The 15,725-nt window shown below is 45.3% G+C and overlaps 1 protein-coding gene across 2 annotated transcripts in view; it reads right to left on the bottom strand.

Moving 5' to 3' along the window:
• Positions 1 to 1,492: 1,492 nt before the first annotated feature.
• LOC144752125 (histo-blood group ABO system transferase-like) overlaps positions 1,493 to 15,725 on the bottom strand; it is a 179,470-nt gene continuing 165,237 nt past the window's right edge. For both annotated transcript variants that reach the window (XM_078640070.1, XM_078640068.1), the window contains one exon: positions 1,493 to 2,892. In XM_078640070.1, the coding sequence (XP_078496196.1) occupies positions 2,226 to 2,892 (667 nt within the window). In that variant the 3' untranslated portion in view covers positions 1,493 to 2,225. The remainder of the gene's footprint in view (positions 2,893 to 15,725) is intronic.

The raw sequence follows: 15,725 nt of genomic DNA on the forward strand, positions 1-15,725 counted from the left end.
TACACACCTAACATATTTTAAAAGTATTATGAGATCCTGTACACTTCCAACATACGGACAGGGACCAACAAAAAGGCAAATATTTTCAGACAGTGCACAAACCCACAGTGACAAAGACCAATCTGAAATAATGGAGGGGGAAATATCCGAAGAGGAGATCCTACAGGCGATTGATGACATGGCCATTAGTAAGACCCCTAGAGAGGATGGCTTTCCAGCTGACTTTTATAAAATACCAAAACCACTGATCCTCCCAGTATCAGCTTCAGTATTTAGAGAAGCACTTTCAGAAGGATATTTAAAGGACTAGTTTATAAGAGCTACAACATTTGAAGTTCCTAAACTAGGCAAAGACCCCCTAGAATGTTCTAGTTTTAGAACCACTGGAGAGGGACCCTCCTAAATTGTGTCTTCTACCAAACATGATGAAGTCACTCCTGCTTTTTTAATGGACTTTCACCCACATATTTCTGTGTGACTTGCGGCTTAATCGAGTCCTCACCTGGTGTGGTTGTCTAGACCAAGTGGGTGCAACCCGTCTCTTGGGTGAGCATTTTGACATGATTGGGGAGCTCACTCTTGGGACCGGGAACAGATTAAAAGGCTCGTAGGTGTCCTTCAGAGTACTTAATTTAGTTTGAATTAGGGCACCTTTGGCAGATCCTACATCCACTGGTCATTGGGTTACAGCTAGTTTTGCTTGCCAGTAGGGTAATTCCGCTTTTATCAAGACCCTCTTCGTCCCATTATGTATGAACCATACTGGTCAGAAGGATGGATAGCCGAAACGTCTATACATTTTCACAATGCACACTCTCATACTACATGCCCAGCGTTTACCAGATTTTGGATGTTCATGCTCATTTTCAACCCGGCACTCTCCAGTGTGCTAGTTTGGAAAAGGGTTCCTATTTCGTCGCATTTGGTCATTTCGAGTTAGCAGCCCCTGTTTCAAACTTGCATTAGACTATGTGCCTTGCGGAGTACCTATTTGTGGACCTGTAACTCCTAAACATTCCAAAAGTGTCCTATTGCTAACAAAATAAAGTAATTTGAAGGACACCTACGGACGTTTTAATCTGTTCCTGATTATTCGGTTGACCTCCTCAATCATATATATCCAAGTGGTCCCCCAAGAGAAGAGTTAAGGCCACTTTAGAGAAGTACACCGGGTGAGGACACGATGATGTAGTGCGCCACATAAAATTATGTCCATGAGAATCCATAAAGAAGACAGGAGTGACTCCCTTAGATTCGGTAGAAGACTCAGGGCCATATTATCAAGAAAGGGCAATAATGGGCTTGATAATACGCCCTTGTGAATTCCCATAGAAGCCCAGGTTCACACCAGAACCAGGGCTTCTATGGGAATTCACAAGGGCATATTATCAAGCCCATTATCGCCGCTGTAGCAGCAGTTTCCTGCCGATAAAAACGGCGATAATGTATCACCCTTTCTTGATAATATGGCCCTCATTTTTTTAGAGTCCCTCTCAAATGTTACTGATTAATGAATGTTCGCGGAATGGAGGTGATCCATGTAACTTTCCTCACTTGAATACTTTTTGGTGTCCACAAACCACTGTCATTTTACTACTAGTAAATTTACTAGTTCCTAAGCCACATGCAGGTCTGTCGGCTCTCCAGGAACCTCCTGAGTATGTGAGCCTTGATCTTGATGTGATGTAATAAACAGGCATAACAGGCATCTCCAGGCCAAAGACAGAGAGGACAGATCCTGTGGATGCAAAGGAAATGCTTCAGATGGCGATGCGGCTCATGTTGTGCAGACTCCCCAATACAGATGGTTGCATCCATTTTCTATGTTAGTATCACAAGTGGTAGTCATTATCTGTAGAGGTAGGTGGTGCATTCACACAGCTTCCTGTAATGTCTTAGAGAACCCAGCTGTTCCCTGCCTGACCGTATTGCTGTATTGCTGTTTACCAGCTGGGCTGTGGCAATTTGCCTCTGTTTTAGTTTTACAGCCCCTTCACCAAGTTACTTATAATAATGTGTTCATGATTCTGAGTCCTCCTCTCTCTCCCCATTTAACAAATGCGCCCCATTCAATATCGGATTGGGCCACTCTAAAGAAAGTATAATTAGAGAACTCACCAAGTCACATTTGTAGTTGTTTTTGGTTTTGTTCAGGCAATAATGTTTTTTGAACAGGTAACTTTGCTTATCTGACTTTATGAAAGTAATGGGCAAAACAAAGTGTTTTATACGTTTTTCTCTCCGTGCATAATTCTTATTGTTTTTATTTCTTGTTGCATAGGGAGGTCCCGTCGCCATACATATTCTGGAGAGAGGAGTTTTGTGGGCTTATGGTGCAACAAATATTTATTAAAATGACTTTCATCATGAAACACTGCAATGATACCTTTGCGGTTGTCGGCTTTAATGGCTCGGTCACAGGTTTTTGTAAGACGATAGATTTCCTGAGCTGTGCCAGCAAAGAAATTAGCCTGGTAGTAGAAGTCGCCTTCGTTTTTTGGAATATATGCTTGGGAAGATTTCCTCCTCTCGAACGTTAGGCCATCTCGTCCGTCTTTGTAATAACCAGGGTGCAGCGTGGCGACGAGGTCCCCCAGGATTTCCACTCCCACGTCATCATGAAACACCATGTCCACGTCGGCACAAACTAAATATTGCACGTCAATGACCTTCGACTTGATGTGGAGTTGCAAAATTTCCATCCTCTTCATGAAAACTCGAATCTTCGAGTCAATGGTTGACATTTTGTAAACTTTACACTTTCGATCAGTTTGTGTTGTGGTGCACTCCACTTTCTCTGGAAGGTCTGTGTAAACGTAGTAAATGACCTTGTGTCCCACCATAAAAAACTTATCTGCAGATTCCAAGAATCGTTTTAGTAGCTTCCAGTAGCTGAAAAGAAAAGAGTTACAAATGTGTTAGACATGGAAACAGAGTAACAATCTCCGAGCTTTCTTTTATTTTCTGTATGGCCGTCAGGCTTAACTCCACTACCACTAACAGTGACATAGGCAGATGCCCTAAGAAGCCACTGCTCCACTCGTTATGGGATTGGGTGGTGTAAGGAAGTGCCCATGTGCATGGAGCAGTCTATGGAGGCTACTATAGCCTTAGAACCCGTCGTAGGGGTCTATACTGGCCAATAAAGTACCGCTAAAACTTGAAATGCCCAAGAGGAAGGTGCAGGCCTTTAACAAGGGAGCGGGACTTTAATGCAGGAACTACGGAGGGCTATCAGGCTATTAGAACATTCCACAACTAGAGGGCAGAATGTTCTAGCAAATAAAACAAAGGCCTCATCGGGCTCAAGCGGATTGAAATCCTCTCGGGCTCTGTGATGCCTTTTGTTCACAGCAACAGCTGTGAACTACAACATTGGAATGTTGGAGCTCTGGGCTTCTACCGGCCATACGACACCGGGAGCACTTCACTGTCTTCAATGGGATCCCAACATTCCAATGTCCTAATATAGCATCCAGCTCATATACAGTAAAAGTTGCAAAATGACACAATAGAATGTGGGATGTGCTAGTATTTAAGGGAATGAACAGGATCCCTGCTCGCTTCGTGGGTATGTACAAGTTGCTTATTGATCAATTGCATCTAAGTGATCCAAAAACTGCACGAGTGACTAACCTCTCAACGGCATAGTGCTGGAGTGGGAAATTCACCTTATCTGGACCCTGTTTTTACTGGATTTCGAACGCTGTGCACTCTTACCCCTCTTAAATGGAAGTAAAGTGCTTCCGCTTGTTCTCCCCTTTAAACATGGTTACATTGGCTCATCTTTAATTGACATTTTGAAATTGCCTATAAATCCCTCGTATATGGTATAGGAAATGTACCCAGGGCCTGGAAGTTAAATGCCACGTGACTATTGCACCCCTATTGTGCCATTTAGAGAGAGGGCCTGGAAAACATGGCTTCTGGCCTACAATATGTAGCCTAACAGCAGCAGCTTCAACCCTGCTGCACGGACCTGTCAATTAGGTCAGTGATTATTTAAAAATATTAAATTAATCAACTCTATGGACACCTTTCTGCCCACAAGGTAGGATGCATAATAGTTGAATGAATGAATACATTTTTTTGTCAATTAATTAAAATTGACACAATTAATTGCAGAAAATCATAAAAGTGCCATAACAACAACTAGTAATATGCAAACATCATTTGAGATAAAAACCTAGCAATAAAACCATACACATTACAAAGCAAATATAATATTTAATGATGTTGATGCTCAGACAGTGGCAATGACCAACACAGTTATCTCCTTTGCTTCGGGATGGCAGTGAAGATTTTATTGACAAATTTGTAAAAGTGGGCAAAGTGCATGGGTAAAGAAGTGGTCATGTAAAATTCCAGTGCCTCCTTGCAGGTAGAGACCCCATTTAACCTGAACATCGGTTTAAATAAAGTCAACTCCGGGCAGCAGCATACTAGATGTAGCATGGATTCTATTTTGTACTTGCAGTATCTACAAGGTATGCTCCCTGGTGAACCAGCCCAGTCTAAACAAAATTCTTTAATTGGAAGACCAATAAGTCATGCTCTGAGGATGCAGTGCCTGATTTTCATGATTAATTCTGACTTTACATATGTTTGCAGTTTCATGCCCTCGTACAATTTTAACCTGTTGACCGCGGCTAGAATTCAGGCGTGGTGCGGGTGATTTATGACTGGGCGTGGTCCTCCGCACACACCCACCATGACGTCGGACGGCCGGGGGCCGTTCGACGCAAGGAAAGGGTTAAAATAGGAGCAGCATAGGTGGTTGAGTGAATGATTGTCAGGTCTGGTTTCTTCGAGCTAAGTGCGGCCCGTTTCCTCAAAGAATAATTTATTTTAGAGTAGGGGATGGTTAAGTCCGTCAACCTTTCCAAATTAAACTCTAGAGCCGAAGTGGCCTTTACAAGGTACAAAGATCATGGATTGGTCAAGAAGGTTGTTGCAAGGTGTAAGAATTATGTTGTATGGCTGGTGGGCATCATCATGTAATATTAACACAATACACAAAGTGGACCTCGGATTTTCCCTTAGCTAGGTCCTGGTAGTGTAGAGCAATCAGGCGTGCTCAGAGGAACATGTGTTAGCATTTCACAGTACCAACACTGCCGCCAATAAGTAAGTGGCACGAATCAAAAGAAATCTGGACACCAATTTTTAAAACTAGATTGTATTTTTTTTAAATAAATATAGGTACCAAAAAGAACATGATACGTTGCATATACACAGAGTTATTGATTTTCAAAGTATTCATAATAAATGCAATGAAAGTGGTCAAATGTTCACCATTAAAGTCGATGGGGAAAAACACGCGTAGCAAAACGATAACTTCAGGGTGAGTTCAAATGATACTTCATGTGGTTAAGGTTCTTCGGGTCTATAGACCAAGACCCAACAATTGTGACTTCATCACCTGGCCCAAGGAGTCCAGGTGCAGAGGTTACTTGGCTGTCCTTGGTGGCTGTCTGCGGAGTTGTCAAAAATGCAGCACTTGGCAAACTCACACTTTTCGATGGAGTTACACTCTACCCTCGAAGAGTAGAGTCCTTTCAGGCCCCAGGACCCAGTGTAACAGCTAGATTTCTTCTACCTTGCTCAGCAGCTCCGGATGCAGACGTAGCTGGTAGCTGGCAGCTGTCAATCACCGGGGCAAGTTGCACCAAAGAGGCTTTGCCACACACTCTATGATACCAACTTCAGGATGCAGAAACACAGAAGCGGGTCATTGTCAATGTCGGTCGCTATTGCTGTGAGGTTCTCTCTGGCTGGAGTTGTCGATGATGAGGTCGATCACCTGACAGGCGATCACCAAGCCTTGGCTGCAGCAAATGTAGTCCTCAGGTACTTCGATGGCTGGAGGTCGCAAGGAGTGGACCAGCAGCTTGACACTTGGTGTGTGCTTATCTACCACTCAGGGCTTGCAGGACACAACTTCTTTTTGTGCTCACTTTTGACAGGCCCGGCAGGTCACAGTTCTTGTGACTCAGCACGTCAATTCTTCTGCAGGTTGTGGTTAACTGGTTCCATTAGTCAGGGAAGGCTGCACGGTTCCAGCATTTGATCTATTCAGAGCACTTAAATGTCCTCTCTTTGCACTGTGGCAGAGTCCAAAGTTCTGTTTTCAGTGATGGCATCTCCTTTGCGCCTCTTCTATGATTCCAAGTTAGAACTGAAGTTCTGGTGCCAAAGGAGCCCCATAAATCCTAGTTTAGGGGGGAGTTAAGGGCATGTGGACAGTGGCCAATATGCTGGTCCCTGCGACTAACCCACCCCTGTAGTGACAACATCCTGTGTGGGTGTACGTCACTGTGCTACCCAGAATACTCTATTTCAAGGCCTTTTAAAATGGTAGGACCCTTCCTTCAACTTACAGACCTCCTAACCCACCGTAAAGGTGTGGCTAGCCTTTTGGAGGTGTACGCCTCCTAATAACTAATTTTACCACTATTCAGGCTGGACAGGGCAGGAATGTATTTGTCCTCGAGTTTGGGACTAGTTTATTACATATCAAGGGTGGCAAAGTCTTTGAGGCTCACCACCTTGATTTCTGTAAACACTAACCCTACTGGGAGGGCAGTGGTGTGACCTCTTTCCTGCCCAGGCATTTGTATCCATCCTAAGGAAGTGCCAGCACATCCCACCAGGAGGGCAGACTCTTGTCTTGGTGGCAAAAGACTTTGGAAGGCCTGTCTAGACACTGGAGCTTTGTATCCTAGGAGCACACCCACACAGGGTGGCACCCCAGTGCATGTTACATCGCCTGCAACACGATTATCATGTTGGGGTGAAAAAGCACAGTGTTTGAAACAAAATACGACACACTTTGGTCGTTCCATAAAGGAGCTGGCTATCTCGAGTTTGCCTGGTAGCCAGCCCATGTTATTCTATGCACCCCGGTCCCTTACAGTAAAACCTTGCTTTACAGGATTACTGTAGGGATATATATGTATGAATATATATATCCACACCATTAACATAATGCACTCTATCTCAGTGGCGTAACAAAACTTGAGGGACCCCCCCTGCACAGTACATGGAGGGGCCCTCATGCTCTGGACCCATTCAGAAGCTCTCAGGCCAGGGGCCAGCCACTCATGCTCAGTGCTTGAGGGGACCCTCTTGATCTTGGGCCCCCACACCACTGGGTGTACGGGGGCTATTGTTATGTCACTGGTGAAATGATAGGTGAATGAGTAGGTCTGGTAGCTCAGTGGACTAATTCGTCAACAATGGGGGCTTGTGTTTGACCTCATAGTCACAGATCCTGGCAGGTCCAAACAGACTTTCATCCTTCTGGGGGCAATAAAAGGAATACCATTGAGTTGGGTAACAATAAACATTTGTTATTCAACGCCAAGGTACCCTTCTGCATGAACGTGTGCTTTACAAATACATATGTTATTTGAGAGTATAAGTAAGGGAGAGGATAGATACATGGGTGAATGAAAGGATGACAGAGCAAAGAGACATTTTAGAGCATGGATGGATGGCAGAGTTAATAGAAATCTGAGGATGGGTGAAAAGATGGTAGAGTAAACGAAAATCTTAGAGGATGGATAAAATGGCCAATGGATGGAATGGTGAACGATTGAACGTTGGATGAAATAGTGAATGTAAAGGTGAAATGATTGATAGCAGAAGGTGGATGGGAGGGTGAACGTATGAATGAACAGATGCTTGGATGGAAGAGACAGTGGAGCACTTCTAGGGTGCTTTGGACTCACTTGCTGCGCTTGCTTGGTGCCATCAGAGCTTTGGTTCGAAGTGGTAGGATATTCTACTTTTCTGGCTACTCCGTTACACACAGGCATGTCTCTCACTCTGCATTCACCCAGCCCCTCCTTTTCCCATGCATTCAGACAGACGGGCCTCTCACTCTGCATTCACACAGTCACACACTCCCCCTGAACTCACGTGACTCACCGTCTACTTAAGCGAGCACGCCTCCCACTTTGCACTCACGTGGGCACACCACTCACCCAGTACCCACACAGGCACACCATTCACCCTGCACACACACACTGACGTCACACACTCTCTGCTCATTTAGGCACCCCTCTCCCCCTGCACTCACATAGGTAGACCGCAACTCACTCACAGAGGCACACCCCTCCTTGTGAACTCACATGGGAACATCCTGCCCCGTGCACTCACCAAGGTTTATCTCTCATCATGCATTTACAAGGGCTCAAATATCTCCCTGCATTCTCCTTGGCGCCCATGCATTTACAAGAGCTCAGATCTCACCATGCACTCACATAGGCTCACCTCTCACCATGCACTGTCACACACTCACCTTTCACCATACAGTAATATAGGTACACCTCTCACATCTCACGTTTGACTTTCCACGCGGAGCTGAGGCTCGGAGCAGCTGAGTTTGGTGGAATGGAAGTATCCTCTAACAGGATTCATAGCCTGTGATTTCTTCAGACAGCGCAGCCTTTGAGACTGCTGCTGCCCCGAGAGCTGCTCAGATGAAAGCTTAAAAAGGATGCTCCTAGGGCGGGGGAGCTATAAATACCCCTCCCCCTGCCCTCCCCTGCCCGGGAGTGACGTCAGCCTAGGGGACCCTTGGGGATCCCGAACACTGGGAGGCTGACCCGTCGTGTGCCGTCCTGTGGCACTAAGTGGGCCCGCCCTCTTAGGAGGGCCCCCTGCGGGGCCCGGGGCAGCCCTGCATTCATTCTCTATCCCGCTGCACATTCGGCACTAATGAAACAAAGGGCTTATCTGCAAAGAGGGAGAACCGTCTCCTTGGAGGGTGACATTACAATGTGTAAGAAACACTGGAGGAAATTGGCGCTTGTGTAGGGAAAGTAGAAAAAACCCAAGTGTTAGTCATGCAAACGAACCAAACTGATGCAGTTTAATTGGCCACGGCTTTGCTTGCATTTACATTATTCCAACGTAAAGAGGGAGTCTAACTTATTAAAGGCACCATGTTCTGCCACTGAAATTGAGTTTCTCATCTAAGTGACGAGGCGGGAGTGCAGAAGTAATGTTTGAACCAAGCCTTGTGAGGGCTGTGAAGTCCTGCTGGTAGGACGACTTTAAAATACTCAGTCCCAAGCCACTGCCAGAGGCCTAACAAAACGTGAGAGGGCCCCCTGCACGATGTTCCGAAGGGGCCCCTCACACCAGTAGGGGCTGAGGGGGGCCCCCTCCAGTATGAGCAAGACTGGGGCCCCCCCTGCACCTTGGGGGCTGCGGGGGCCTTTGTTACGCCCCTGCTCTACCTCCTGGGCTAAGGAGGACAACCTTAAGAGTGACTTACTTACATTAAGGCAGTGGTATTGCTCTGCAACAGATGGTGTGTGCAGAGCTCTTCTCAAGCAGGCAGTCAGCTCATGCAGGGCTGCAGTGGCAGACCTGCAGGTATACGTTTACTTGGGTCAGCCAGGGTGGCACAATAAAGTGGGCAGCCTTGGTGACACCTTTTATCAACCTTGCCCTAGGTACCACTGGTACCATCTACTAAGGACTTACAAGGAGTGATATGTGCTTGCTAATTGGGTGCACCAATTCAACAGTAACAGTTTAATGGAAAAAACACTGGCACTGGGGCCTGATTGGCAGTGCACTTCCAGACCTAAAAAGACAGCATTTAGAGCAAAAAGTGGAGGTTAACCATGACAAAAAGGGCACCTTCTAACAGTGGTGTAAATCACTTGGAGAACCTTTTTAGGGAGTCTGGTTTGGCTTGTTGTGTGAGTAGAAGCACTTAAGGAAGTCAGCCTTGCATTCAATATCTGACAAAAGCGTCAGGTCTCAGAAGGGAGAGTTTCATGAAACACCTGAGTAAAGCAAAGAAGGACTACATGACTCTGAGCCCGCGGGCTCTCGAGGCTTGCCGAATGTGGCAGCCATCTTGAAAGCATAGCATCCTTGCTGTTCAATCATGATACATAGTTGCGACTTCTTGTTGCCATCATGTCATTTAGTCTGTCATGAAGTTGACGATAGACATTTTACGACCAAAGATTTACTTTGCAATAGTTTGTTTCGTGAGTCATCAGGTGGGATTACAAGCTCAATTGTATTTTTTTCTACCTAGGATCACAAACTATCACACTTGTTTCCCCATGACCCGTCCTTAGCAGCCTGGCCATTATTATTCAGGTATTTCACTAGGATTAACCTGAATGAGTTATGAGCTTTCTGTAAACTCTCTTTGAAGTACTTTGGCAAGGTAGTACTGTTTCAAGAAATGCTGAGCCGCTCTTGTTTTTTAGACATACTCTGCAGGTTAAAAGTCGGAGCGTTTGCAGAACAGTTCTCCAGAGGCTGATGCCCAGACCTGTCTGTGCGAGCCTGATACTGCTTTTTCTCACCCTTCGTCTGGTCACTGCCCATTTCTGTTCTTGTCTTGTGTGAGATATTCTGCTCTTCTTATGAATGAGTTTATGTATATCCTAAACTTCGCAGAAACCTAGGACTCACCTGCAGGAACGCACAAGAAAACGTCCAGACTGATTGGCAATAAAGTGAAGGCTTATTAGAACATTGGAATGTTGGTAGCTCCATTGAAAACAATGAAGTGCTCCCGGCTTATAATGGCTGGTATAAGCCCGGAGCTCCAACATGCCAATGTTTCTTTGTTCACAGCTCTGGCTGTGAACAGAGGCTTCAGGAAGCCTGAGAGGATTTCAATCCCCTCGTGCTCCCTGAAGGCTTTGTTTTATTTGTCAGAACATTCTGCCCTTTAGTGGCAGAATGTTCTAATAGCCTTTAGGCCCTTCGTAGCAGAGCTATACCGGGTTTTAAAGTCCCTCTGCTTTGTTAAAGTCCCTCACCTTCGGCTCGGGCCTTTAACACTGGAATGGGCCTTTAACCCGTTTACGGCAGCCGTTATTTCGGCACAGTGCAGGCGTTCTACAGAGTGGGCGGGGCTGCGTCAGCTGATGAAAGTTCGCAGCACCAGCCAGGTAGTGCTCCAAAAGTTCAGTGGCCGACGGCAGCATCAATGGGGTTAATAGCCGGTATAGCCCGCTACAGTGGGCTATAAGGCTATAGTAGAACATTGGAATGTTGGGAGACAGTGGAGTGCTTCCTGCTTCTACGGGCTGGTAAAGGCCCACTGAGCAACATTCCAATGCCTTACAAAGGCCTCTCGGAGCTCGAGGGGCTTTAAATCTCCTCGAGCTTTGAGAGGCCTTTATTTTATTTGTCAGACCGTTCTGCCCTCTAGTGGCAGAATGTTCTAATAGCCTCATAGCCCTTCGTAGCAGGGCTATACCGGCTATTAAAGTCCCACTACCTTATTAAAGTCCCTCGCTTTTGGCTCGGGCCTTTAACGCGGTAGCGGGCCTTTAATAGCCAGTATAGCCTGCTACGAAGGGCTATAAGGCTATATATTAGAACATTGGAATGTTGGAAGTGCCATTGAAAACAATGGAGTAGCTATAAGCCCGGAGATCCAACATCCAATGCTTCTTTGTGGCTGTGAACAAAGCCTTCAGGGACCCTGAAGGTATTTAAATCCCCTCACGCTCCCTGGAGCCTTTGTTTAATTTGTTAGAATATTCTGTCTTGTAGTGGCAGAATGTTCTAATAGCCTTATAGCCCTTTGTAGCAGGGCTATACCGGCTCTTAAAGTCCCGCTGCCTTGTTAAAGTCTCTTGACTTCTGCTCGGGTCCTTAACGCTGAAGCCGGCCTTTAATAGCCAGTATTGCACGCTACAGCAGGCTATAAGGCTATATTAACACCATTGCAATAATTTAGCTCACTCATTTAATAGTTGTACCAAAACACTGAGTAAAAGTAAGGGGGAGGCTTTTAATGAAAGAAAGGGATAGGAATATCTAATGGAAAATCTGGATGATAAATGGATATTTACGATATCCCCTATATGGGAGTGATGGATTGAGGGTTTTTATGCCAATTGAAGTAGAAATTTGGTTAGGAGGATAAAGAGAAGGAGAAATATATAAAACTATTACATTTTGGGGGTATGAATTGAATAAAAAATAAGCTTCATTCGATTCCACTTTGTAAATCATAAAAGCATATAAAAAATAAAATGCATTTTTAAACTTAAAAATATACTGTATAAAAAGTATGATAAAACATGTACAATAGAGATAAAACTGGTAAAAGGACAATTGCCTTATATAATTAATAGAATTGGCTTAAAAAGCTTTCTACAGGTGATAACAGCCCATAAATAATGTGACAAGACAACACAGATATACAAACTCAGGAGAGCTTATAAAAAGAAAAGCTGGTCGACACTGCACAAAGTTATCTGAATAATATTTACAGAAAATAAAATGTGCATGGTACTCTTGGAGGGATACCTTATCACAAGGGCATTTTTCCAAGTCTTGTGACCAGTTGTTTATGTTGAGAAAGCTAGTTAGGCAATGAAAAATATCCACCCTAAATCGTGCCAATACACGTCTATGGCAAGCATTGTGTATATTTATTAAATAAAGTTGCATAGAATGTAGGGCCAAGATCCCTTGATTCTTAGGATCAGAAGATGTCAAAGGTTCTGTAGATAGCCTCAAATTTTCAGACAGTGATAAACATTAAGATTGTAGCTCTTTCCCAGAGATGTTAGTCAAAGACTCTGGATAATCAAAATACTCAGAATGACCCAGATCTGCCAAAGTGGTTTAACATATTTGAGCCAGGGGTGTGATAAATTATTAGAAAAGATGAAAGTGTGTTAGGAAAAAAATAAGACTGATTCATAATCGCATGGTAGACTAAAACATCTCTTTATGGAAACATGTGAATCTTTAAATCTCCCAAAGGTGTGGCGACTGAACTGAAAGAAGTTAGTGAGGGTAATATATGTAGGGTTGTATTTAGTAATGGAACAATTGGATCTTTTTTTGCATCAACACAAACTAAGGGGCTTATTTACAAGCCCAGTGCGCCGCCGGAACGTCACTTTTGTTGACGTTCCTGCAGCGCACAGTGCAGACCCATATCTACGAGTTCATGGGAATCCAACCGGTGTGGCTTTTCATGGCCTCGTAGATATGGTGTAACGCAATGCAGCACAACTCGCTGTATTGCCTTACACTGCCTCTGGGAGGCGTGCCATGGGTGTTTTGGTGGGTAGTCCCACTCAACGCCCATGGTTTTTAACACTTTCTCAGATTTACAACATTGCATACATTTGGGAATGCGTAAAAACCCTGCGCCTCCCCAGGGGTGACATAACAGCTGGTTTTCTGAAGGAAGGCGTCACTTCCTGCACAAAAACAACCTGATTTCAACGCAGGCACCCTTGCACCATTGTGCAAGGATGCCTGCATTGGTGCAAGACAGCCATTTGTGTGCCTGTGCAGTGTAAAAGGCCAGGAATGCACCATATCTCATGGATATGGCGCCTGTCCAGTCCTTTTCTTTTGACGCAGGACAGCGCAGCTAAGTGACGTGCATCACTGTCATGCGTCATATTGTTTTAAATGAGGCCCTAAATATTATACAAGACAAAATATTGATCTCAGGTGAAGAATCATAAGTTCTAGAAAAAGGCCCGTGACTAAGGTGTAAGGCTGAGTAATTAGTCAGGAACATGTTATATAATATTGATATGAAATGAGATGGAGCATAAAAAATGCGCTCCCCATTCACCATCTAGAAAAGGAGCTACAGGGGTCTCAATGCACTCACTAGGACTGATGCCCATCCAATCCCAAGAGCAGATGAGCTTATATATACTTTGGCCTCAACTAAGTTTCAGAGCACATTTGATTTTACAGCTGCCTACTGGCAGATCAGATTAGCTGATGATGCAAAGCCAAAGACAGCATTTTCTACCTCTCGTGGGCACTTCAGAAAGCAAGCCTAACTATCAAGGCTACTAAGAGCCAGATAGGGCAGAGTCAGGTTGTGTACCTGGACCACCTTGTAGGTGGAGGCCAGGTTCAACCATTGCAGAGCAAAATCCAGACCATCATGGACTGGGTTGCTCCAACTACCCAGACTCAGGTCAGAGCTTTCTTGGGCCTCACTGGGTACTATAGAAGATTTGTCAAGGGGTATGGATGCATTGTGACACCCCTGAATGACTTGACTTCTAAAAGAATGGCTAAGAAGGTTCAGTAGACAGTCAGCTGTCAAAAGGCATTTGATAACCTGAAGCAGGCCATGTGCACTGCACCAATTCTGCAAAGTCATAACTACTCCAAAGAATTCATTGTCCAAACAGATGCATCTGAGTTGGGGGTAGGGTAGACCCTTGAACATGCCCTTTAAGGTTTTGTTGAACATTTCAACTAAACCATTGCATTGTGGGTGATAGGGAGTGGTGAATGTGTAATGTGTAATGCGTAATGTGTAATTCACTCCACAATCCTTCCACTTTGCAGTCAAGTAACTAGACATGAAGTTTGCACCTCTGTCTGAAACTACCTCCTTAGGGAAACCCACCCTTGTGAACACTCACACGAGGGCCCTTGCCACCACAGGTGCTGTAGTGGTCCTAAGGGGAATGGCTTCTGGGTACCTGGTGGCATGGTCCACCACCACCAGGATACATCTGTGCCCAGATGCTATCTGAGGATCCATGGGACCAACTATATCAATCCCAACCGTCTCAAAGGGAACCACCACCACAGGTAGTGGTATAAGAGGGGCCTTTGTGGAACCACCTGCCTTACCACTGGCATGAAAGGTGACACAGGAGCGACAAAACTCCTTGGTGTTTTCAGACATATGGGGCCAATGAAAGTGAGGGACAAGCCTGTCCCAAATCTTGTTTTGGTCCTGATGATCTGCTATGGCAATATCATGGGGTAGTATTAATAAGAAGCCCCTGAACTTCAGAGGTATGACCAACCTCCTGGAAGCATCAGGTTTGGGGTCTCTAGCCTCTGAATACAGGTGACCTTCATCCCAATATAGTCTATGGGTACCTGTGGCATTCCCAGCAGCCTCAGCAGCAGCCTACTGTCTGAGGGGTTCAAGAGAAGGGCAGCTCAGCTGCTCCTGGCTCAGATCTGCCCTGGAAGGGCCCTCTGTCCCCAAGAACTGAACCTGATCAGGCTCAAGCTCCTCTGGGACAGTTTCTTCTTCAGGACTACAGTCATCTCCCTCAAGAGACTGATCTGTATTCTGAATCAAGGGGGAAGGCACTGCCTTAACTCTACTGCTCCTGGGCCTGTTCAGTGTTTGACATGTTGACCGGTGAACTAGTCACAGCAAACACATGTGCATTGATACCTAATATTTCTGCATGGGTCCTGTGCTCCACTTCAGACCATTCTAAAGTCTCTAAATCATTGCCAGGCAAGCATTCAACAGGGACGTTGGCACTTACCACAACCTTCTTGAGGCCAGTTACCCCTCCCCAGCAGAAATTAACAACTGCCAGGGCATGGTTGGTCCTGACATTTCTAGCATTGGTCACTTGGTAGAGTTTACCAAGTATGATCTGCCCACGGGCCACAATGTCTTGTGTCACCATTGTGACACTTGCCCCTGTGTCCTTGCATGCCAAAGCCTCTTTTCCATTGATCAAGGGCTGCTGTCTGTACTTGTCCAAGTTACTGGGACTCACAAAGGGGGACATATCCATGCCTCCATCACAGATCAGTACAGCCTGAGTTGGAACTCTGACTAGGCCAGAGTCCATCTCAGAACCCAGGGTTAACCCTACTACACCCTTATTCTGAGTACCACCACTTGGAGCTGAACTAGGAGGAACAGTTGCCATAGGGGCAATGGTGGATGGAGTTGAGTCTTTGGGTCTATT

Source organism: Lissotriton helveticus, chromosome 4_2, assembly GCF_964261635.1.
Source record: "Lissotriton helveticus chromosome 4_2, aLisHel1.1, whole genome shotgun sequence".
NCBI lineage: Eukaryota > Metazoa > Chordata > Amphibia > Caudata > Salamandridae > Lissotriton > Lissotriton helveticus.